At 41.7% G+C, this 25,760-nt stretch overlaps 1 protein-coding gene across 1 annotated transcript in view; it reads right to left on the bottom strand.

The window, feature by feature from the left end:
- The window catches only part of PARD3B (par-3 family cell polarity regulator beta), a 560,874-nt gene that overhangs the window by 526,751 nt on the left and 8,363 nt on the right, over positions 1-25,760 (bottom strand). Inside the window, 1 exon segment of the mRNA XM_033152744.1 lies at positions 2,835-2,936. Coding sequence (XP_033008635.1) covers positions 2,835-2,936 — 102 coding nt within the window.

Genomic DNA, 25,760 nt, shown 5'->3' with positions numbered 1-25,760 from the left:
TATTACAATGGGTCAATACTCCGAGTATGATTTAGACAGTTGATTAATATACTTTGAGTTGAGTGTCTGATGTGCTTGTGTTTAGTCAGGGCCAGAAAGCAACACCATAAAGTAGCGTTTCACAAATATTACACAAAGATTTGGAGACAATGGCTCCTAATGAATTAATAGAATGGGCAACGGCTCAGGATTTGTTTTGAATTTAGAGGTTCCTGTGGTTCACTCCCTGGTAATTCCAGCTAACATAGCTCAAAAGTAACAGGGCTGGAAAGGTATTTCTGGAGAGGCCCTGGCAGTCTCAATTCAGTATAAAGCAGATCAATATGCTTATTTTATGTGCAGAAGTAATCACTGGCATTTGCCATGTTAGTACCAAGGGAAATAATACAAAAAAGAAGAAGAAGAGATGCCTTTAATTTCATTAGAATCAACTACTTTTTTTGCAGTGGCAGACTAAACATTAATTGCAGCAAACAGGAAGAATTCACCAGGCAGCCAACGGCGTCTACCTTTCAGGTGATCTCTCATATGAAAACAATGAATGAAAAAAGCTTGCTAGACCACTCACCTCTCAACTGGCACCCAGACCCATTAAATCTCTCTCCCAGAAACCTTCTATTGCCCCCTTCCCTTAAATATTTAGAAAAATGAACACTGCACTGCTTCAACAGCCCATCAGTACTTCAATATTGGTGCCTTCATTGTTGGTGGATTCAGTGGCGTCGCAATGGGGGGTGGGGGCGGTTCACCCCGGGTGCCATGTCGGGGGGGGTGACAAGAAGGCACCCCGCGGTGGGCTCGCGGTGGGGCGAGCAGCTATCGCGCCGCCACATGGGTGGATTCTTCTGAATGGAACAGGCAGGTAAAAACAGGTGGCTCACTCCATCTTGTTTTTGCATAAGCCCCACTGAAGCCCATGCCATTTTGTTTCCATGAGGGTTCCCCCCTCCCCTGAGAAATTCTGAAAAATCCTTCAAAATTCCACACACAAAAGAACTCCAACCACGATTTATCCGCATGTTATCAGGTACTATCATTGTGAGGGGGAATTAGAGCAGAGCACAGAGCTACCCACAGCCCTACCCACAAACTACTTCTCAGGGTGGCTGGTATTATCTGTTTTTTAAAAAAAGAGAGAGAGAGGCAGCCCTTGTGCCAATCCGTCATGCAACCCAGCAGCAGTGTAGATTCTGAAGTGGACCAAAACCGATCCGCACATTGGTGCAGGCAGTGTGAATCATGTGAATCCACTTCAGAAACAGAGTTTCTTGGATTCAACTTTTCCATGTGACCAAAGTCACAATATGGTAATCTGAGCATGAAGCTAAGTGAGGATCTTAAGGCAAGTGTGTGTCTACTGCATAGATAAATTATGAGACCTTGAGAGTAGTCAATGGGGGCAGGGAGTGGCAGCTTCCCCCCCCCCAACAAATGAATAAAAATACAGTGCACCCTCTAGTTACAGACCGCTCTGGATATGTAACTTTCAGGTTACGAACGCGGCAAACCCGGAAGTGTATACTTCCGGGTTTCGCTGCGCATGCATGCGCAGAATAGCTCAATCGCACCGTGCACATGCGCAGAAGCGGCACCACTGCCTATGGACTTTTCGGGTTGCGGATGGACCCCCGGAACGAATTTATTTCATATCCGCAGGGTCCACTGTACATAAAAATACATAGCTAACTGAGGTTCTGCCCCCCCAGTAACAAAATCCTGGCTACGCCCATGTACGAGACCCAGAGAATTTAACTGAAAAATACACAGGTGTTATCAAAAGAAGACACAGCTTTCAAAATGTGGATCAATTAAATGGGGGTGTGGGGGTGTGTGGGTGTGATTTCCTTTATTATAAATATTTCACACACATACAATGAAGCAAGGCTGGCTTTGTGAAAACAAACAGAAGCATCATAGAATCGTAAGGGTTGGAAGAGACCCACGGGTCATCTAGTCCAACCCCCTGCAATGCAGGAATCTCAGCTAAAGCATCCATGACAGATGGCCACCCAACCTCTGCTTAGAAACCTCCAAGGAAGGAGAGTCCACAACCTCTCTTAAGAAGAGTCCATTCCGCTGTCAAACAGCTCTTACTCTCATAAAGTTTTCCCCGAATGTTTAGTTGGAATCTCCTTTCTTGCAACTTGAAGCCATTGCCTCGAGTCCTACCCTCCAGAGCAGGAGAAAACAAGCAAGCTCCCTCTTTCATGTGACAGCCCTTACTTAAAAGTATTTGAAGGTGGCTATTATATCTCCTCTCTTTCTTTTCCAGGTTAGACATAACCCAGCTCCTTCAAGAGCTCCTCATAAGACTTAGTTTCCAGACCCTTGGTCATCTTGGTTGCCCTCCTCTGCGCACGTTCCAGCTTGTCAACATCCTTCTTAAATTGTGGTACCCGGAATTAGACACAATATTCCAAGTGTGGTCTGACTAATTCAGAATAGAGCGGTACTATTACTTCCCTTGATCTGGCAACTATACTCCTTTTAATGCAGCCTAGAATAGCGTTAGCTTTTCAAATCAACACACATCTAAAATCAGCAGCTACTTTTTTCAGAATTGTAAAAAGAGCAGGAAATATATTTTTAACCAAACTCCTAACGCAAAGCAGAAATGCATCGTGTTGCTTCCGTCCAGCATCGATACTGTGCAGCAGCACTGTACCTCAACAAAAGCCTGCCAACGTTTAATTATTTGGGCTATTCAACCTAATATCACTCTATGAAATAGCTATTCAATCTATTAAGTTATATGAGGTTATAACACAGTCAAGTAGAGCCTTAATTCAATCTGACAATTTCCAGTTAAAAATAGAGCATTATTTTCCATCTACCTTATCTTTGTCTTCCACAACATCTGCCAGGATGTCATCTGGGTCCAGGATTCCTCCATCTGTGTATTCCAGATGGTGAATATTCACCCAATACGAAGGATCCTGCAAATGAAACATAAGTGTATTTTCTCCTTAATTTACCACTTTAGCACGCTTCATTCAGCAACATAATATCAAAATATTTAGTTAAAAACATTGTCTTAAAATCAGGACGTGTTCAAATAATCTCTCTTCGGAATATTGCAATTCTTTTTAAAGAATACCGGTAATTAATAGCCGTAGCTCCCCCAAAGAAGCTAAAAAAACTTTGGCTCCCCTAAAAAAGCTCAACATCTTTGCCCTGCACCCCTAAAATGACCTGAATCGCCAAAAACAGGGCTTTCCTTCCTAAAAAAAACACCTCAACAACTTTGACTTGAACCCCCCAAAAAGGGGGTAGATCACTGCCAGTTTTTAACTCTGGGAGTAGGTCACAGTCTCTTGGAAGTTGGCCACCCCTGACCTAAATTAACCAATATCCCAAACCAGGATGAGATTCTTACCTTGTAAACCTATCTAAATGGAACCACTGATTCCCAGCTGTTTTCAATAAGGATCTTCACATTCAAATTTAAAAAGACAAGTGCATCCTCACTGTAATTAATCCAGTGTCACAAGGAAGTTGCATTTTTACCTGCAAGGTCACCCTGCTAGTCCAAGTTAGCAAAATTCATTAACTAGCTAAATATGGACAAAGGACAGTAACATTCAGAAACAGTTAAGCACCAAGTATTCCCAACTAACAATAGCAGCAACAAAAGCTTCCAGGTCCTCCATCCAGACCGACCGCTCTAGGCCAAGCTAGCACAACTAAAGTGATATTACAACTGAGTGATATATACCAAATGAAGCCAATTATCAGTTAAAAAGCCATAAAACTAATGCGGAGCTCAGGTCATTGCTTCCTCTGTCTACGCCATCTTGAAAATAATCGCCAGGGCCGATGACCGCATGAAATATCTACTGGTGGATGCCAACCCCTTGGTTTCACGTGGAGTGGCCATCTACATATTACAGGCCCTGAAACTCAGGACCACCTTTTTGGCCAACTTCCCTTAGCCTTAGTCTTATGTATATTCCCAACATGGACACTGTTGTCACGCCTGCTAGTACTTTTTTATTTTATTTGTTTTATCCTGTACGATTTTACTTCCAATTGTTTTAACTGTATCTGTTGTATTCTTTGCATAATCGTGTCAGGCTACTGCCTGGTATTTTACTATGTGCTATGGCCATAGGGCTAATGCAATAAATAAATTGATGGATTGATATATACAAGTTAACTATACTTCAGTTTCTGCCAGGCATTCCAGAACAGGCATCAAGCAATGTCCAAGATTGTTTATCATGCCAACAACACCTTTCAGTTCCCAATCTTTTCACAGTTCAGCATTCTAGTCCTCTTGGTCATTACAATACTTTCTGGCAACTCCTTGCTTTTTCATAGTTTCTTTTGAGAACTGGATGCCACACGTATCTGATAAGACTTACACATGCAAGCGTTCACTAATAAACAAGGCAATTATTCAGCACTGTTTGAAGAAGCCATTTACTCTCTCTTTTTTACATAACTTGTTAGATAAAAATTAGTCTAGTTTACAACGGTCATGAACACAAAAGACGGCACTTCGTAAAAAAAGAAGAAGAAGCAAGCCAAGCTTTCTTTTCTTCTGCAACAGTTCCAACATTTACTATACCCCAACTCAAATTGTCTCTGCTTTTAACAACACCCAGGTCATTTCACATATTTCTACTCACATTTCATAGCATCGCAGACTTGGTTCATCAAGTCCAAACCCCCGCAATGCAGGAATCTGTTGCCCAACATGGGACTAAAACCCATGTTGATCAGCCCCTGAGCAGCTGATCTCATGCAGGCAGGCAGTACAATGCAAAAGACATGGAAGCAATCTTGTCCTTTTGCTGCACACTACATGCATTTTCATTTGTGTAGTACCATATTTTTCGCTCCATAAGACACACTTTTTTCCTCCTAAAAAGTAAGAGGAAATGTCTGTGCGTCTTATGGAGCGAATGTGTGGTCAATCGCTGGCTCCCTTTCCAGCCCCGCCCCCTTGCCCAGGCCTCCATTGTTGAATGTTGTGCAGACGGAGGCTGTTTTTTCCCCCAGTAACATGTGACTGGCTGATTAGATTATCTGTCTGGAAACTGTACAAACGGCTCCCTTTCCTTTCCTAAAGAAGCTGCAGAACTGTGAGTTGAACCCCATAAAAACAGATTTTTTTTTTCCTTTTGCAAAGTAAGCTCAACAATTTTGAGCTGATCCTCAAAAGGGGGCTTTTTCCCTTTGCAAAAGAAGCTACACAACTTTGAGCTGATCCTCAAAAAAACGGGGCTTTTCCTCTTTGCAAAAGAAGCTGCACAACTGTGAGCTGATCCCCCCCAAAACGGGGCTTTTCCCCTTTGCAACAGAAGCTGCACAACCGTGAGCTGATCCCCCCAAAAACAGGGCCTTTCCTCTTTGCAAAAGAAGCTACACAACTTTGAGCTGATCCTTAAAAAAGGGGTTTTTCCCCTTTGCAAAAGAAGCTACACAACTTTGAGCTGATCCTTGAAAAAGGGGTTTTTCCCCTTTGCAAAAGAAGCTACACAACTTTGAGCTGATCCTAAAAAAACTGGGCTTTTCCCCTTTGCAAAAGAAGCTGCACAACTGTGAGCTGATCCCCCCCAAAACAGGGCTTTTCCCCTTTCCTCCTCTAAAAACTAGGTGCGTCTTATGGAGCGAAAAATATGGTGGTTTGGTTTGTTTACAGTTCTATCACTGTCATACTAGTTTTTCAACGTTTCAATGAAGTTTCGTGTGGCAATTGCTAAACACCAGAACTTCCCGCCTAGAAGAAGCTATTTCAGAATAAACTGTTAGTTAGCGGTACTGGTTTATATATGACATAGTGCCAAGTACAAATTCTTCCTCAACCTGCTCCAAAATCTTCCTACAGAGTAACTTAATGATAAAGTTTAGGATAGAACTCGCTAGACTTGTATTTCATCATTGTTTCCCCTTTTAACCCTTCAATTTTGTGTCCCTCTCTTTCTTCAGTGATATCAGACATACACAGCTATATGTAACTTTTACCGCAGCATCTCTGCCAAAGTTGTTATGCCTTACATAACTGAGACTTAGTGCTGAAAAAGAGTTTGGAGAGATGACTGGCTTCAGCCATGGTGAGCTTCTCAGTGGTACCCACTGAACGGGCAAAGGTTGTGAACACAGCCCTCTGATGTCCGAGTTCAGTTACATCTGTGTGCATATTTTAATTCCAAAGAAATCAATCTTCTTCTTCATTCAATCAACCCTCTTTAAAAGCCAACGTAAATCTGGTCTAGATTCTACCCACCTCCATAGGCATTAGGCGAGAAAAAGACCTTACTGTAATTCAAAATGCAATATAAAAACAGGCAATGAGGTGGCATGAAAACATACATAACTTGTGTTCTGCTAGAATGGAATACAGACATCTCTTTTCCCTAGGATGATAGTTTATTTAGACTGTCCGTAAAAAGATGAAGTTGTATTATATTCCATTTAAATGCACAAAAATTAACATTTTCAATTTATTTTCCAATTGGCTAGTTGCTTCATACAATGAATTAAAGGGAAATAATTGAAGAATAGGTCCTTCTGTTGGGGGGGGAGTCTCAATATTATAATGTGCTGTAAATATCGATCATTCTCTTATCATCATGAATCTTGCAAGCTTGATGGTATCTTAAAAGCTGAACGGGGGGGGGGGAGAATCAATAGAACTGGTGTGTGTGAGTCTTCTGCAGCTGAAAACCAGGGCAAAAATACTTTAAATAATAAACAAACCTTTCCTATATAAAAAATTTGGAAATGAAAAGCTTGAATATGTGTTTTCAAACTAGAATACAAATTAAAGCAACGCAGGCCTCGTTTCTTTTAAGTCAAGACTTTAAGCCAATTTCATGGGGATTTGAGCATTTGAAGATGAAGGGAGTGTAGTCCTGGCTAGCAATCATGAATAAAGCTCCCACTCAGTGTTTCAGAATCAGACCCAGAAAGGGCAAGAATACAGGCCCTTTCTTTTCAAGACCAAAGTCTTTGCAGAACCTTGTGGGCTGGTGTGACGGATTGGCCCTAGGGTGGAGGAGGTATGACATCCCAGCGCAGAAAGGGTTAAGCCACCTTCATTTTGACGGACAGTTCATCCTTTGGGGGCGGGGCGATCCCGTTTAAAAGGAGGGAACGTTTTGGCAGTTTGAGAAGAGGGAGGGTGTGTGTGGAGACAGGGAAGAAGAGGGGTGTGGGGCCAGGATAGTGGTGGTTAGGCTAGGATAGGATGAAAATTAGTTGGTTATACTGAAAGAGTTTATATTCTAGATGTAACTAAGCTGATGAACTATTGAAATACGCGAAACATGATGTTCTGAAATAAATAAAGACTTGTTTTTGTTGAGCCAAGAGAAAAGAGGCATTTATTTGGTCCAGCGATATATGGATGCTCATGAGGAGGGGAACTCAGGGAAAAGGCAAAACTGACCTGCAGGGTGATAGTTTGTGTCTTGGAGTTTCCCTCAGGAGGGGGCAAAAGGGCAGAAACCTCGGTAAGGCTACACAGTTACTAAAAGGGTTTAGCTAACTGACGCAGTGGGGGGAATCTAATGAGAGAGAGAGACCCAGAACTGATAGAGCTGAGAGGTATTTTCAACCCAGGAGCCCAGAACAAAATATAAATATAACAGGCCGCGACAGCTGGATAAGAGAACCCCGCTACTAAGTTATCCCTAGTTATAATAAAAGGGGATTATCCACACAGATGGACCTCAAGAATCGAGGTGGGGTGGATAGAAAAAGTGACTCCGAACACCTCAGAAATAATACACTTAGTAACAGAGGGGTAGTGGGCAGGGAGGTTCGTCGCAGCTGGAATTCACCTAAACCAGGCATAGGCAAACTCTGGCCTTCCAGATGTTTGGGACTACAACTCCCATCATCCCTGACCACTGGTCCTGTTAGCTAGGTTTGATGGGAATTGTAGTCCCAAACATCTGGAGGGCCAGAGTTTGCCTATGCCTGACCTAAACAGCCACATCAGCCAATGCCCTGCACAAGGATTTCCAAGGGGGCTTTGCTCTACTCCTTCACCCAATGTCCGTCCCCCAAAAAATGGCTAGTGGAGTTTCAGGAGAACCTCCAGAATAGTGTGCAGGCCGGGGCGGGGGGGGGGGGAGAGAGGCACAACTGTTCCACCTGGTGAACTGTAATTTTTGCGCATACAGAACATTTGTAATACAGTAGTGTAAAGCTGAACTCTATCCTGTGATTTTTAGAGTCTCGCTCACCTCCTCTTCAGCACTGAGATTCCAACATGATGGAGCCCTTAGGACCCAGCTCTTGAGAAGAATGACACAGGCCATTTAACTTTTAAACACTTTTAAATTAAACGGTGCCTGGCATGCGAAAGTTTAAAGCTAAGAATTGCCCGAATCACTGCAATACCAACAGCCCATGAAAAGATGACAAATGTGCGAAGGCTGCTATCAAAAGTTTTAAAAATTTTATTAGAAAGGTAAATGCTAATATGATAATGTTAAGAGTTATTAACTGAACTGCATTGCCTAAGCTTCCCGTTATTTAGCATACATTTCAGTTAACCAGTTTTTAAACATAAATGCCATTTTTAATTTAAAAAATTTAAAATGAGCCATAGAGGTTTGGTTGTTGTTGTTAATCTTATAATTTTGGCGTCATGGTTCCCTAAACACAACTACAAGACATTTGTCCGTCTTCTATATTTTTCAAAACACTAATGCAATTCCAAAAAAAAGTAGCATCATGAACATGATCCAGAAAACAAGATTAAGCATTTGAGCTTTTATTTGCACACACTAGATTGGAGCAACCATTGTCACCCAATTAGCATGCATAAAGATTTTTTTATGGGTTCTAATAAATCGCTGGTGATGAAGACTTAGAAGAAAACTTATGTGCTCTTCAGGAATGCAGCTCGATGCCAGAAGACAAGACCACCCTTTTTGCAAACACATACCCCACCCCACCTCAAGGACTCTGAGCTACAAAAGAATTAATTTGCAAGTGTAGTATCTGCACAGATATGCGCAGCTCAGCAAAGTTTTACTCAAAAAAGTACACCATGATCATATGCCTTAAGGCAAGTAAGATCGACAGGTATCCAAATTCAGTATGCAACCTCACTACCGGTAAATGGATTAGAGGAAGTGGTTGCAATGAGATTTTATTTGTTTTTTTTATGTTACACAGCAAATAGCAAAACTACTACAGCAACTCCACTGTTGCCAGAACTTCACATTGTTGTTGTTGTTGTTGTTGTTCAGTTGTTCAGTCATGTCTGACTCTTCATGACCCCATGGACCAGAGCACGCCAGGCACGCCTATCTTTCACTGCTTCTAGCAGTTTGGCCAAACTCATGTTAGTAGCTTCGAGAACACTGTCCAACCATCTCATCCTCTGTCGTCCCCTTCTCCTTGTGCCCTCCATCTTTCCCAACATCAGGGTCTTTTCCAGGGAGTCTTCTCTTCTCATGAGGTGGCCAAAGTACTGGAGCCTCAACTTCAGGATCTGTCCTTCTAGTGAGCACTCAGGGCCGATTTCCTTGAGAATGGATAGGTATGATCTTCTTGCAGTCCATGGGACTCTCAAGAGTCTCCTCCAGCACCATAACTCCATGGACAAAGAACTTCACATACAGTGTTCCAGTTCACACTTCATAGTAAACCACAGTTAACAGCTAACCATGAATGTCGAGATCACTACAATTTCACTCCTAAGGGGAATGGAAACAACAAACCACAACGCCTGACTTTGCACCGTGTCCTAACCAGGGAGTGAAGATTGCTTCACTGAAACAAACGGTGACTGGTAAGCCAAGAACAAATGTTGGCTTCACATTGTTGGGAGAGAAACTAATCGTATTGCAGGGTTGGGCATAATTGTAACCTGATGTTTATTGGTGAGCCAAGCAGGAACCACGATGCGCTGTTGTAGCTTTGTTGGTTTACCACTGTGGTTTGTTGGGAGAGAAACAAATCTCAAGGACTGGGAAGGCAGCCATGGGTTTGCTCCTTACACATAAGTAAGGAAGGAGCAAGGGAGGCATGCCACATGAACTTCTGAGCAACGCATGCCAGCACGCTGACCACTCACGTTATACCTCAGTTTCATTCAAACCACGGTTTAATGTGAGACATGGACCAGGTCTGAGAAACACATTACAGTGGGTACCTCGGTTTTCAAAAAGCTTAGTTCCTGAACAAACCGTAAGTAGGTGTTTCAGTTTTCGAACTTGCCTCGGAAGCCGAACGTGCTCATGAGCTTCCGTTTTTACCCTTGCACTGCTAATCTGAGTCCCCCGCAAAGTAATTAAGGCTTCCTTGTGCAGCTCATTTGTGTTCTCCCCACCCCCACCCCATCGTAATTAAAGCCTTCCGTTTCTGGTTGCAGTGTTCTGAGGTGATATTTGGTGCTTTTGTTTTTGCTAATTTTTTTGCGTTTTTGTTTGTGTGGCTCTTTCATTTTTGTGACTGTGGCTTGCTTTCATTTTATGACTGATTGATTGATTGATTGTGTGACTGCAGAAATTGATACAAGCCCCCCCCTCCAAACAAGGACTATCATCAGTGCAGGTAAGAAAATTTTTTAATTTTAATTTTGATCATCTACAATACTGTCTTCTTTATTTGACAGTAGAGAACATTGATTATTGCTTTCATTTTATGGATCAACGGTCTCGTTAGAAAGTACAATTCATGTTAAATTGCTGTTTTAGGGGTTGTTTTTTAAAAGTCTGGAACGGATTAATCCGTTTTGCATTACTTTCTATGGGAAAGCGTGCCTTGGTTCTGGAACGCTTTGGTTTTGGAACGGACTTCCGGAACGGATCAAGTTTGCGAACCAAGGTCCCACTGTAGTCCCCTGGAGACTCCTATAGTTCAACACAATTCTTGTGCAATTGCTTGAAAGGCACTGCAGCGTAGTGTTAACAGGGTCATTTAGTAAAAGCATTTTATGGTCTACTCTTTTGAATACCTTCTAAACTCCTAATTATGGGAATGGCAATTACCGCCTGCAGCGTGACATACGTTAGCATATGTGCTAAGCTACAGTTCTATCTATAGTTTCAATCAAGGCATCATACTACATTTTTAAAAGAGGAGGCATCTGAAAATACCTACTTACTTTAATTCACCTCGGCACTTCAAATGAATATTGAACAGCAATATTTAATGTGCGTGTGCTATTTGCCTAAGGGCTGAAACCCATGTTTAGAATCAAACTATTCCAAGGTTGTTTATGATCACATTTTTTTTATGCAAAGAGCAATGCTTTCAGGGTTATTATGTAAATATTTTCCTCATCACATATATATATTTAAAAGCTAGTCACTTGAACATTAATATATATATTTATATGAAGCAGGCATTACGGTAGCTTATTTAGACAAATTTAAGTCACCTCTTGCAGTGAAGGCTGTTCAGAAAAATCAAACCACCACCAATAATTTTACCTCACCTCTAAGCGCTAACAACGCAAAGCTTGTTTCTAGACTCACAACACAGCAAAGGAATAGGTGGCTAAGGAGATATATGCTAACACAGCATCCCATGCTGATTACAAGTCATGGTGTCGACAGAAGACGTAACATGAAGCAAGAAGAAAGGGCGATAAATGAATACAAGCAAGGACTAGGGGCAGCTGATGTACAACGGCCGCTCAAGTTAGATCAGTTGCATTTGACTTCTGTTCGTTGTTGTTGTTCAGTCGTGTCCGACTCTTTGTGACCCCCATGGACCAGAGCATGCCAGGCACGCCTATCCTTCACTGCCTCTCGCAGTTTGGCCAAACTCATGTTAGTAGCTTCGAGAACACTGTCCAACCATCTCATCCTCTGACGTCCCCTTCTCCTTGTGCCCTTCTCTCTCCCTGAACTCCCTCCGTTGCAACTGGTCATTATAAGAATTACCGTGCAACTTTAAGAAATCCTCCATTCTCATCCTTCCCCCTTTCCGTCACCTATTTTAGATTGCAAACCTGTGACCAGGGACTGTTGTTTCTTTGTATATTGTGTAGGGGGCTTTCCCCATCTTTATGTAGGAGGATTTATCTGGGAGTCTTTCGGCAGAAGGGTGGGCAAAATGTTTTAAATGACACAACAAGCCGTGGGCTGTGAACCAGGTGTAACGTGAGCAGTTTGTGTTAGGTATTTCATTGGTGTTAACTCAAGGATGCCCACATCCCTACTTTTGTACTGAACAAATTAGGCGTTTTTGCTTTTACCTGCAACTTTAGATGCAATGATTTCAGTTTCTCTGACTAATAGGGAAGTAATAGTACCACTGTATTCCACTCTGGTCAGACCTCACCTGGAATACTGTGTCCAGTTCTGGGCACCACAGTTCAAGAAGGATACTGACAAGCTGGAACGTGTCCAGAAGAGGGCAACCAAATGGTCAAAGGCCTGGAAACGATGCCTTATGAGGAACGCTTCGGAGCTGGGTATGTTTAGCCTGGAGAAGAGAAGGTTAAGGGGCGACATGATAGCCATGTTAAATATATAAAAGGATGTCATATAGAGGAGTCAGAAAGGTTGTTTTCTGCTGCTCCAGAGAAGCGGACACGGGGCAATGGGTTCAAACTACAAGAAAGGAGATTCCACCTAAACATTAGGAAGAACTTCCTGACAGTAAGAGCTGTTCGACAGTGGAATTTGCCGCCAAGGAGTGTGGTGGAGTCTCCTTCTTTGGAGGTCTTTAAGCAGAGGCTTGACAGCCATCTGTCAGGAATGCTTTGATGGTGTTTCCTGCTTGGCAGGGGGTTGGACTGGATGGCCCTTGGGGTCTCTTCCCAACTCTATGATTCTATTAATTTAATCCCTAGTCTCCCTAGATAAATTTCACATTTACGTTATAAGAGTAAGCCACGGTGTTACAAGAAGAAACCAGCACGAGCCTCAGGCTCATCTCACACGATGCCCCGTTCCACCTCACAGCAAGCACAAGGAGGACACTGAAAGGACTCATATCTCACTGTATCCAAACTTGGGCAACAATCCCCGTTCTGTGTTTAGTCCATGCAACCTAGGCAACAATTTAGAGAGGAGCTCTTGCAGGGGAGGGGGGCATAAGAGCTCTAAAACAGAGGTCAGCAACCTTTTTCAGCCGTGGGCCGGTCCACCATGCCTCAGACCATGTGGTTTGTTTGTTTTTTCCTTCCAAAATATAGTCCGGCCCACCACATGGTCTGAGGGATGGTGGACCAGCCCACAGCTGGAAAAGGTTGCTGACCCCTGGTGTATACATATCAAACAATTACCAACAATATATAAGAGTAGCTATCATTTTTATGGCTGGATCAGAGCATAGTCTGCTCCCACACAAGTCTGCTCAGAAGTTCCAAAGAAACCACAACTTATAACTGGGACTTTTATAGCTAGGATCACTGTAACATGTGATCTACATACCCCTTTTATAAGATAAACAAAACCTCAATCCAAAACCAGGAAATATGCCAAAATCATGAAAAATAAACTCACTCTAGATAATGTGCATGTGGTGCTGGTTTTCAGCCAAGAGAAAGAGTCTTCATTTTCCCACAAAATTATTAAGTGGCTTCATGATTACAAAAGGGATGACATAATCAGAAAACAAATGGAATTCCTCACAGCCTCCAAGTAAAATGATATGAGAACAGTCTTGTTTTCAACCAAAGTGCAATAATGCATTTCTAAAAAGGTATCCAGTAACAACTTGATTGTGCCAAACATCTGTTTGGATACAGATGTTATGAAATCACTTTTATACTACTTAATTAATGTAGATACATTAATTAATGTATTTTACAGCAAGTTTTCTAAAATTCTCAATATGCAAAACAGGTAAACCTTTGGGTTTGCATGTGGGGATTTTAAATGAATTCTGGGAGCCGGGTTGACATTTGCAATATTTTTAAAAATAAATAAACAAAAGTCTACATAAAATTGTCTTCCATGGGTTAAGTCCATGGGAAGTTATTTGGTGTCTGTATAGATCCAGTAGCAATCCCTTCCTTCTTAATATCCCAGCATTTGATGGTCACTTTATGGGAAATATTTTCAAACCAGAGGGAGTGTGGAATTAAAATGCTTTGAAAAGGGATTATTATTACGGTATTATTATTCAGTATTATTCAGTATTTCTGCAGTTTCCCCCCCCCCAATAACAATCCAGAGTGTTTGCATTCAGTAATGCTTATTACTAGAGATGTAAAATTTCCAGAAATTTTGAAGCTTGGAAAAAACCTGTTTTTTCGGGGCGGAATGAAAATTTTCGGAAAAATTGAAAAAAAATGCTACATTAGCACTTCGTTTTTCTTTTCCAGATTGAAAGTAATTCTGTTACTTTAGAAACATAAAATATAACTATGGACAATTTTAATGGGCATAAAATTATCACAACTAGCATATTAAAATATAGTGTATCCAAACATTTATTACAAACAGAATTTACTTTTAAAATATTTATTTGTATTTGTAACAAATGGAGCAACAATCTCCTGAACTGTTTACTAGTTTATGTGGAACAAAAAAAAAATCCACAAAACAATTTTTAAAAATCCAGAAGTAACAATTATTCATATTTCCTCTCCACAGTATTTAAACAAACATTCTCATAAAAAGAACTGAAGAAGGAAGTGGGACTAAGTTTCAATGAATGGGCATGAAATTTAATCAGAATCATTTTCTGAGCTGTAATTAAGTATATACTTTCAGCTCCTTTTTGTTGCTCTATATTTTCTTCCAGTGCTTTGAGGCCTAGTGAAGAGGAACAGAACCAATGCATACCACATGCATGCAGAAACAAAACTGAAACCTTTTTCTTTTCTGGTGACAACAGCACCTCCTAAAGGAAGAAATGTATCTTGTTCTTGCATTGGAGAGTTCAGTTTGTAACCTAGGACTTGCTTGTCCTCACAGAAATTAGAATAATCTGATACCATACATATTTTTTTAGAAATGATTTATAAAATATAACCCCTTATTTAAAATATTTTATTCATCATGTTAAAATAAAACATTCCATAATCTATTTTTATTTTTCCAATTTTTTGGAAAAAAACAAAACAAAAAAGGCTTCAGGGGAAAAACAGGGGGAAATGGAAAAAAAGTTGTTTTCCGAATTTTTCCAGTTTTTTCCCGGGCCTTCACACCTCTATTTATTACACTGCTAGACTCACAGGAAGATGTTTTGCTTCATGAACTAGCTTTCGTCAGTTCTGTTTTTAATTATAGCTGTTTCTCTAAGCACAGGTGTTACGAGCATTTATGTGACCCCGCATTAATGATGGGAAGTTTTATTTCAGCTCTCACCAGTGTCATCACAGGCTTTGACGTTGGCAGAAGACAAGAAAGAGAGGCTTGCTGGGGGGCTTTCAAAAGGTGTCGCCAAGTGAACTGGCAACCAAATGTCTAGTTTTCGTCACAGCCAGCTGAAACTTAGGAGGTGCTAGAATGGAAGGCGACCCTAAGAGGAGTGTGGTGGTCTTTGCTTACTCCACATATTGGGTTCACTGGTTCTTTTGCAAAAGCTAATAACCATGGGTAGGCAAACTAAGGCCCGGGGGCCAGATCCGGCTCCATCGCCTTACAAATCTGTCACCAGACAAGGCACCACAGCAAAACATGTCCTCTGCCGGTCGCCTCAGATGGTGGGGATGTTCTCAAAAGTGCACTATCAACTGGCTAAAATGTACACAGGAACCAGCAGTATTTTAAGTACAGTACAAAATTAAAAAAAAAAAATTCCTTCCAGTAGCACCTTAAAGGTAAAGGGACCCCTGACCATCAGGTCCAGTCGTGTATGACTCTGGGGTTGCGGCACTCATTTCGCTCTATAGGCCGAGGGAGCCGGCGTTTGTCCGCAGACAGCTTCCGGGTCATGTGACCAGCATGACAAAGCCGCTTCTGGCGAACCAGAGCAGTGCACGGAAACGCCATTTACCTTCCCGCCGGAGTGGTACCTATTTATCTACTTGCACTTTGACGTGCTTTCAAACTGCTAGGTAGGCAGGGGCAGGGACCGAGCAACGGGAGCTCACCCCGTCGCGGGGATTCGAACCGCCGACCTTTTGATCAGCAAGCCCTAGACTCTGTGGTTTAACCCACAGCACCTTAGAGACCAACTAAGTTTGTTATTGGTATGAGTTTCCAGGCCTTTGACTATTTTGGTTGCCCTCCTCTGGACACGTTCCAGCTTGTCAGTATCCTCCTTGAACTGTGGTGCCCAGAACTGGACACAGTATTCCAGGTGAGGTCTGACCAGAGCGGAATACAGAGGTACTATTACTTCCCTTGATCTAGACGCTATACTCCTATTGATGCAGCCCAGAATTGCATTGGCTTTTTAAGCTGCTGCATCACACTGTTGACTCATGTCAAGTTTATGGTCTACCAAGACTCCTAGATCCTTTTCACATGTACTGCTCTCAAGCCAAGTGTCACCCATCTTTGATATCATTGCATACATAGTAAAAAAAATGAAATGGAGCTAGAGGTAAGCAAAAACTGAGTCCGCTACCAATCTAAATTCCATATAGATAATCAACATTGCTTAAAACTTCTCAAAACTATTTTGTGAAAGGGGTATCATTAAGTACATGGCTTCTAGCAATAAATCCACCTCAGTTCTTTCTCAGTATTTGAAATAATCAGAGCCCATTAATATGTTTTCAGGATGCCAGTTGTGTCAAACACAAGAAATCCAGGCTCCAGGAAAAGATATACAAAGCTGTCATTACTGAATTCAAGGCAACCAACCACCCCCAGATTTAATTTGTTCATGAACCTTAACAACTCTGCAGAATGTATTTTGTGACACTATCAAGGTGGCACCCATTGTTCCAGATTTATCTGACGAATCAAGCAGTCAGTCAATCTAAAACCGGCACACAAAAGGTTCTGCACAGCTCACAAAAGGACGGGGGAGGACACACACAATCACTGCAGTGTTCACGTTTGAACAATGGCTAAATAAGGAGGAGCATCAAGGATGCAGCCATCTAGAAATGAGAGTATTCTTCACATTATCTACTCAAACCTTTAAAAGATGAAAGGTCAGCGGTTGGGCTAATATTCTGCTTAGTAATATGCTAATTTCGAAGCCATAGCCATTTGGGGGGGGGGAAATCTGTCAGGATCATAATAAAGCAGACAATTCATCAACAGGTTTACCTTCTCCAAATTATAAGGTGTAATTTTAACACAGAGACACACAATATGCATCTAAATTAAGGTCCAGCACTTTATTTACCAATGCAAGCCACAGCAGGGGAGGTTAAAATACAGGTGCATTTTTATGTGTGTGTGTGTGTGTGTGTGTGTGTGTGTGTATATATATATATATATATATATATATGGCTTTAGCATTTTACAAAACTGGGAGTAATAATAGTAATTCTGCCAGCTATTCTGTAACATATTCCCGCTGGAGCACAGGAATAATGCAATCAATGTATGGTATTTTTTTAATGGTTCTTCCAGTAATTGTTGTCACTCAACATGAATATTCCTTAGCCAAATCACCAAACTTAAAACCATGGAGAAACCTGGTTTGAACAAAGACATTGGATTCTTATCTCATTATACATAACAAAGCTATCTTAGCCATCTCACCCCTTGCCTTTCCCTGCAAGACTAATTGCAGCCGTTTAGAGTGGTCAACAGGTTTTCCACTTATCAGCCGATCACCCATTCCCACCACCCTTCTGAGTAATACCCCCCCCACTCCCCCACTATATTTAAGGATCTGGTGACTTCTGTTTCAGTGTATCTGAAGAAGTGTGCATGCACACGAAAGCTCATACCAAGAACAAACTCAGTTGGTCTCTAAGGTGCTACTGGAAAGAATTTCCTATTTTATTCCTTAGCCACTCTTCCTATCCCTGGGGAAACTTTAGATCAAAGCTGATTTCCAGTTGGTGCCATAGCTGTCAACCTTTCCCTTTTTCTGCGGGAAATTCCCTTATTATAGCATTGGGAAACAGCAGGGAGGGTTGACAGCTATGGTTGATGCTCTGTGTACAGAAATAAATAAGACCGATTTTAAACCCACAGAGAAGAGCACATTTACCTTATGAGCAATTGTGCCAGCACAGCAGTGCACGAGTAAGATTTGAAAGATTCCATCAACGGTGTCTCCGAAAAAATTTACACATCACTTGGGAAGACAGGCAAACTAATATCAGTGTACTGGAAGAAGCAAAGATCACCAGTGTTGAAGGAATGATTCTTCAACATCCACTTCGTTGGACTGGTCATGTTGTGCGGAGGCCTGATGATCGTCTTCCAAAGCAACTACTCTATTCCAAAGTTAAAAATGGAAAGCGTAATGCTGGTGGTCAACAAAAGAGAAGACTCTCTCAAGGCAAATCTTTAAAAATGTAGTATAAGCACCAACAACTGGGAAACACTGAACTGCGAGCGCTCCAACTGGAGAACAGCCTTTACCAAAGGTGCCATGGGCTTTGAAGACACTCTAACTCAGGACGCAAGGGAGAAACGTGCTAAGAGGAAGGCACGCTTGGCAAATCCACACCGTGATCAACTCCCACCCGGAAACCAATGTCCCCACTGTGGAAGGATGTGTGGATCCAGAATTGGTCTCCACAGTCACTTATGGACTCATTGTTAAAACCGTGTTTATGGAAGACAATCTTACTTGGCTACGAGTGATCGCCAAAGGAGAAGAAACAGCAGCACAGGATAATGGATCTCATCATTAGCAATGCCACAAGTCAGGGCACTGCAACCAACCAGCATAGGATCTACTATGCCAATAAGGATGCCCTATCTAGAAGGCACAGAAGCCCCGTAGGCCAATTTTACACTGAAGAAACAAGGGGGAAAGGTTCTCTCAAGAAGTAAGAGAGAGTAACCTTTTACTCTCAAGCAAGTAAGCAGGGTAGCTCTGCCAGGGACAAAACACTTCTGCAGATGCCTAGCGCAACAAAGGACCTCAGTAGAAGTCAAAAGACTCACATCCATGTCAGCAAGAAAGGGGAAACCAAAGCAGTTATTAAGAGGGGGATGGAGGGGTGTATGCCACAAAAGTAAACGAAGGAAATCACTGTGGTTTACCAAATAACATATGCGAAATTCTGGGTTTGAAATCCATGAGATCATTTTGCGGTATAATTCTATTTTTGAAAAGAATATATGGCCATACTTCACAAAGCACACTACATCTTTCTCATTCAACATTATGGGACAAAGTCTTTCATTTATGGGACTTTGGTCTCCATAGACTTTTCTCAGCATTGACTCATATTTCAACTATGACCCTTCCTTGACAGTGATACCGCCGTCTCAGCAATCCATGCACTGGTAACCCCCCATGACTGCAATGTGTTGAATATGCCTTTGAAGCAGGGTGGATAAAAATCAGTGATTAAAAAAAAATCGGATTTTTTTTATTTAAATCAGATTTTTTTTATTTAAATCGGATTTTTTTTATTTAAATCAGATTTTTTTAAATAAAATGCTTTTTGGTGAAAATATACTACCATCCAAGGTTATTCAATCATGAAATAAAGAGTAGTTTTTTTAATTATGTAGAATAAGGCTGTATATGTTTAATTTTTTGGTAAATAAATTCCATTAATCCATGCACAATGTCATTTGCTCTTCCAGAGGTTTTTGTATGATTATTGGGCAGTGTCTCTGCCTACAAGATACTTCTCACAGATGCTTGGTTTACTTTTGCAGTTCTCAAAACTGAATTTGACTCAGCAGAGATCACATGCCTCTTCTTCACAGCAAAAATGTTATAACATGAAAGAGTTGAGAAAAAGACCTTAATCCTATTGTTCTACAAACCTATGAATACAGAATCAACCCCTTCAGTGTTAAGTTTCAAGAAGTTCAGTGAATAGAATAGAAACAATATTTTTCTGATTGTTTGGAGTGGAATGGATCTAATAAATCTATTTAAATTGTTATTATTAAGGTAATGATTGTTTTTCTCCTCTCCTTCCAACTACAACAGAAAAGTTGTCCAAATATGAATGATTAACCTATTAAACTGGGGATAAAAAAAAACTAATATGAAAAGTCGTTATTCTAAAAATCTTCATCTACTTGCATATTAAAAATTCTTTCCAGTAGCACCTTAGAGACCAACTGAGTTTGTTCCTGGTATGAGCTTTCGTGTGCATGCACACTTCTTCAGATACACTGAAACAGAAGTCACCAGATCCTTAAATATATAGGGAGTGGGGAGGGTATTGCTCAGAAGGGTGGGGAATGGGTGATCAGCTGATAGGTGTGGAAACCTGCTGTAATTAGTCTTGCAGGGAAAGGCAAGGGGTGAGATGGCTAAAGAAAGCTTTGTCATGTATAATGAGATAAGAATCCAATGTCTTTGTTCAGACCAGGTTTCTCCGTGGTTTTAAGTTTGGTGATTAGTTGTAATTCAGCCACTTCTCTTTCCAGTCTATTTCTGAAATTTCTTTGTATTAAGACAGCTACTTTGAGATCTTTTATAGAATGTCCTGGGAGATTGAAGTGTTCTCCTACTGGTTTCTCTGCCTTGTGATTCCTGATATCAGATTTATGTCCATTTATCCTTTGGCGTAGGGTTTGGCCTGTTTGTCCATATAGAGAGCTGAAGGGCACTGTTGGCATTTGATTGCATACACAATGTTGGAAGATGAGCAATTAAATAGTCCTGAGATGGTATGTTTGATGTTGTTGGGACCAGTAATGGTGTTGTCCGGGTTTATGTGGCAGCAAAGTTGGCATCTGGGTTTATTGCAGGCTCTGGTACCAGTGTCCATGTTGAGTCCTGTTGTAGTATTATTGTGGGTGAGGAGCTGTTTGAGATTGGGTGGCTGTCTGTAGGCGATGTAGGGTCTTCCTCCCAGAGCTTGAGAAAGAGAACTGTCATTGTCTAGAGAGGTTGTAGATCTCTGATGATGCGTTGTACTGTTTTAATTTGGGAGTTGTATGTGATTACTAGTGGTGTTCTGTTATTTCTTTTTTGGGTCTGTCTTGCAGCAAGTTCTCTCTGGGTATCAGTCTGGCTCTGTTGATCTGTTGTTTAACTTCATCAGGTGGATATTTAGTTCTAAAAAGGTTGTTGTGCCAATTAATGGCTAGCATTTCGTTGGATTTTATTATCTGAAAATTGTTTTAATTGTTCACCGCCCAGAGAAGTTTGCTATGGGGCAATTAACACATACAATAAAAAAGCAAATAATAAAATTCATACTGTGAAAAGGGTGTCTCTCTCCTTAACCTGGCAAGCAATCACCAGCAACTCCCACAATAACATGAGGAACTGTTGCACAAAATGATACTTGAGCTTATTAATATGCTTGTCATGGTGAACGAACTTTAATGCTGTACAGCTTAATTAAGATTTTCTATTCAAGAAAACATATTGATGCAAGGGCAAATTAGAGGGTTGTTAATGAACTCTGATCCATAAAGGATAAATTAATATTTAGTTGGGTATGAGACGGTATAATCTTGAACATGTCTGAATAAGTTGCATCTAAAAACTCCGCCTACAGTTTCTCTTGCTACAGGAACACAGATAATCCTACTCACTGGGAAAATTAGAAATCACTGTCTCTATCCAAGCGGGGAAATACAACTGAAGAAAATCACTATAGACCAACCCTGGTTGTTGTTACATTGTTACAAGCAATAATTTCACCTTCCTCTCTTAACAAATACAATATACCACACTGCTTTAGCAGCTACCAATATGTTTTGCTTCTTAAAAAGAAATGCCTAGGTACTCATGGGGAAACAATGTCCAAAACCAACCAGAGCTCAAAGTAACTAGAAAACTAACCCAGAATTTAGCACAGAATTAACAACTTGTGTGTCCTGACTCCTGCCATCTTCCTCACCTCTAGTTTATTGAAAGACCCCATATAAGTGCTCTGCTCAACCTGGGAAAGAGGGTGATACTGCAGGAAACGTGTGGGTAGCATAGAATATACACCTCATTTGGCAATTTAACCTCCCCACCCCAAAAAGCAGCAAATAGGACAATCACAGAGCTATCTCACCACCATTCATTCCTTTGGTCAACAACGGAAATGATCAGGGGTAGTCAGTTGCAGTATATACAGGTAGTACTGTACTTGCCCTCCAGCTGCACCTAATTGTTATAATATGCTTATTTCAGAAATATTCTCATTTAGTCTAGTTCACTTCTTTTTTGCAGCAAAATGCTCTAACTATCCAAGTCATTTATCTACTGTTCGGTTCTCTAAATTCAGTCCCTGGTTCACACATAATGCTAAGCCATGGTGCATTTAACAAACCACAAGTTAACCAAAATTTGTCCCACGGATTCTGGAACAAACCATGTGGGGAGCGGAGACGCGAACCCGGTTCACCAGATTACGAGTCTACCACTCTTAACCACTACACCACACTGGCTCTCAGTGTGCAAAACTCAGAAGCAAAAACGTAGTTTGGTTGAAATAGTCCTGATGCACAGTTACTCCTCCTCTTTCAATACCAGCAGTAAGTTTTTGTCTCTTGCAAGGACTAAATTCTTGAGACTAAATTCTTGATTGATCCCCACAGGAAATCCCAAGAGGCAAAGGCAAACACCCAGAAGCCATCTAAGCAGAAAACCTCACTGAACAGTTGCAGCTCAGAGTCCTACTTCTTTATAATTAAAGGGCCACACCTCTGGATTAAAGAAGAAGAAGAAGAAGAAGAAGAAGAAGAAGAAAGAAGAAGAAGAAGAAGAAGAGTTTGGATTTGATATCCCACTTTATCACTACCCGATGGAGTCTCAAAGCGGCTCACATTCTCCTTTCCCTTCCTCCCCCAAACAAACACTCTGTGAGGTGAGTGGGGCTGAGAGACTTCAGAGAAGTGTGACTAGCCCAAGGTCACCCAGCAGCTGCATGTGGAGGAGCGGAGACGCGAACCCGGTTCCCCAGATTACGAGTCTACCGCTCTTAACCACTAAACCACGCTGGGAGTTAGGCACAACCTGCTTACTTCTGCTGGTTGGTAACAGTTAACTGATTTGTATTCCCACTGGGGGAAAAGTTACTCTGCCAAAAAGAAAGAAAAGAAAACTAGGCTGTTTTGGCATTTGTTTTTGAAAAAAAAAATCCATGTTAACTACTGTTAATCATCTTATTTTCTTTTAAATGCTTACAAAATCAGTTACAAACTACATTCACGCAGCATTAACTCTGCTGGGTGTGGATGTTTCTCTAATTGGATTACAGGTTGCAGAGCAACTCTAATTTCTTTTTTTAAAAAAAAAAACACACCACTAAACCATGAATACAGAATTTCTGATAGTTTTGAGATCAGACTACTAGAGATAAGGGCTTTGAAGAAAACATTTTTATTTTTATTTTTTGTCACAGGAAAGATGTGGCACCACACAGTTTACATCCTTGTGACTGAACTTTTTTGTTAATTATCCGTTATTGACAACTCCAAGCGTGTGGAAAGCAAGATGTCTGGGTGGCGTCAGAAGCTGCATGCCTGGGATCCTTGGATCTTGACCATTTTCACAAACGAGCACATCCTATAGAATTCTTTCAGATATATTTCATCTGCACAATCGGAATGAATTTCAGGAACCCAAAAGTCATATTATAAATTTGACTTTTGAGGCATGTGGCCCCAAAATGGCAACTAAGTCTTTCGTTTTGGGGACCCCTGACCGTTAGGTCCAGTTGCGGGCAACTCCGGGGTTGCGGCGCTCATCTCGCTTTACTGGCCGAGGGAGCCGGCGTACAGCTTCCGGGTCATGTGGCCAGCATGACTAAGCCACTTCTGGCGAACCAGCAGCAACACGGAAACGCCGTTTACCTTCCCGCCGGAGCGGTACCTATTTATCTACTTGCACTTTGACGTGCTTTTGAACTGCTAGGTGGGCAGGAGCAGAGGCCGAGCAACAGGAGCTCACCCCATCGCGGGGATTCGAACCGCCAACCTTCTGATTGGCAAGCCCTAGGCTCTGTGGTTTAGACCACAGCGCCACGCGTGTTTGGGGACTGTAACCCTGCTCTAAGGAGCCATTTGGCGCCTAGCTTACATCTGAGTTTCTAATGCTGGCGCATGCTTAAGACTGCAGCCATGAAGCACAACCTTGTATATGTTTACCTATAAGCGAGCCTCGCTGTTTGGTGAGACAGACTCCAAAAATGTGCACAGGACTGCAACCTTGAAGTGGGTTGTCGTGTACAAGATTAAATGAGGAACTGAACTGTTTTTTATCACCCGGACTGACAATGTGTAACAGAAGCTGCATATACAACTTAAGAGACTTATTCACAACATTTGACACCCCTCCCAGTAATAACAAACAACACAAGAAATTTTAAACAACAGCAAAAACCAACACATCAACCGTAGCAGCAACAAAAGGGCACTATTCCCATTCAGTCAATTCATTGATATGTGTGGGGGATCTTAGATCTCCTAGGGCAAAGCAGTTTCAAGACTTATTGGGGGTCACTGCTGTACAAGGCCCCAAACCCCCTGAACCTAGCCTGAAAGCTTACATTGTAACTGGTGCCAAGTATTAATAGAATCACAGAATTGTAGAATTGGAAAGGACCATGTCGGTCATCTAGGCCAACCACCTGCAATGCAGGAATTTTTTTTACCAAGGTGGGGCTCAAGCCCACAACCCTGAGCAGACCTGTCTCTCCCTTTGGGTTTAGTGGCGCGTTGCGCCAGGGCACCGGCCTCCCAAGGGCACCCCAGCGAGTGGGGGAGCTGCGTGGCTTTGCCCGGCCTCCCCTTTCCCTCCTGCACGCTCGCAGTTGTGCCTCGTCAACCGTATGCCCGGCTGGCATGCAGCTTACCTCCCAAGGCTTCTCAGGAGGAGAGCGATACCTGCAGAGGATTAGGATGGAAGGTGTGCCCCGCCAACTACACGGCTGGCGCACGTGCAGCTTCCTTCCCAAGCCCCCACGGGAGGAGAGCGATCCGCACAGAGGCTTCGGAAAAGGTCAACAACTCTGGGAAATGGGGGGGGGCCAGAGGGATCTTTGTACCACGGCCCGGATATGCTTAAGATAGCCCTGACCCTGAGATTAAGAATCTCCATGCTCCAGCAACTGAGCTATCACACAGTCATGCACATAACATGTGCCTAAAAAACTTCACAAAGCACCACCATTGCAGATGTTCTTTTGAGACTGGAATTACACGGGCGGCGATGAGAAAACTTCACTTTTCAGCAACATTATAAAAAAATAACCCTGTTAGAAACAAGTCTATCAGTCTTATAACACACAGTTTTGACGATGTCTTAAAAAGACTGGCTAAATATAACCAGCCTCCTCCAGGTTTAGCAGCATTAGGTTTCCAAACTGTGACTATCACTTGAAAATAGATAATGGCACATTTGTGTTTTTATTTGTTTGTTTGTTTGTTTTGGTCTCTCACAAGCATGAAGGAAGCCTAAGGCCTAAGGGAGGTGTGGGCAATAGGGGCAAAGTCCTCACCACGCAGTTTGTGAAAACAAGTTATTGGTTGGGATCCAAATCAAAGGTGCCATCCATCTGCACGCCCACATAAGATGTGCTGGAGGAAAGCACTTACGCTTGGTTGCAGTAATATTTATAGTCACATAAATACTACACAAAAATATACATTATATGCAAGCGTAAAGAAGTAGGAGGAAGGAGATAATACAAGCTTAAACAAGACTTCTATAAATACTGTATGATTTGTTCACATACATAATTCAGTTTGTGTTGTTTATCCTACAGTCCCCAGTTAAATATATATATACTACTTTGGCTTCTCTAAACATTTCAGTAAAGCAACCTCTTCAAAAATGTTGCCCATCCAATGACCTTTTAATGATTTGTCCTTTCCTACTGTTTT

Source organism: Lacerta agilis, chromosome 1, assembly GCF_009819535.1.
Source record: "Lacerta agilis isolate rLacAgi1 chromosome 1, rLacAgi1.pri, whole genome shotgun sequence".
Lineage (NCBI taxonomy): Eukaryota > Metazoa > Chordata > Lepidosauria > Squamata > Lacertidae > Lacerta > Lacerta agilis.
This window is presented reverse-complemented; position numbering and strand designations above follow the sequence as displayed.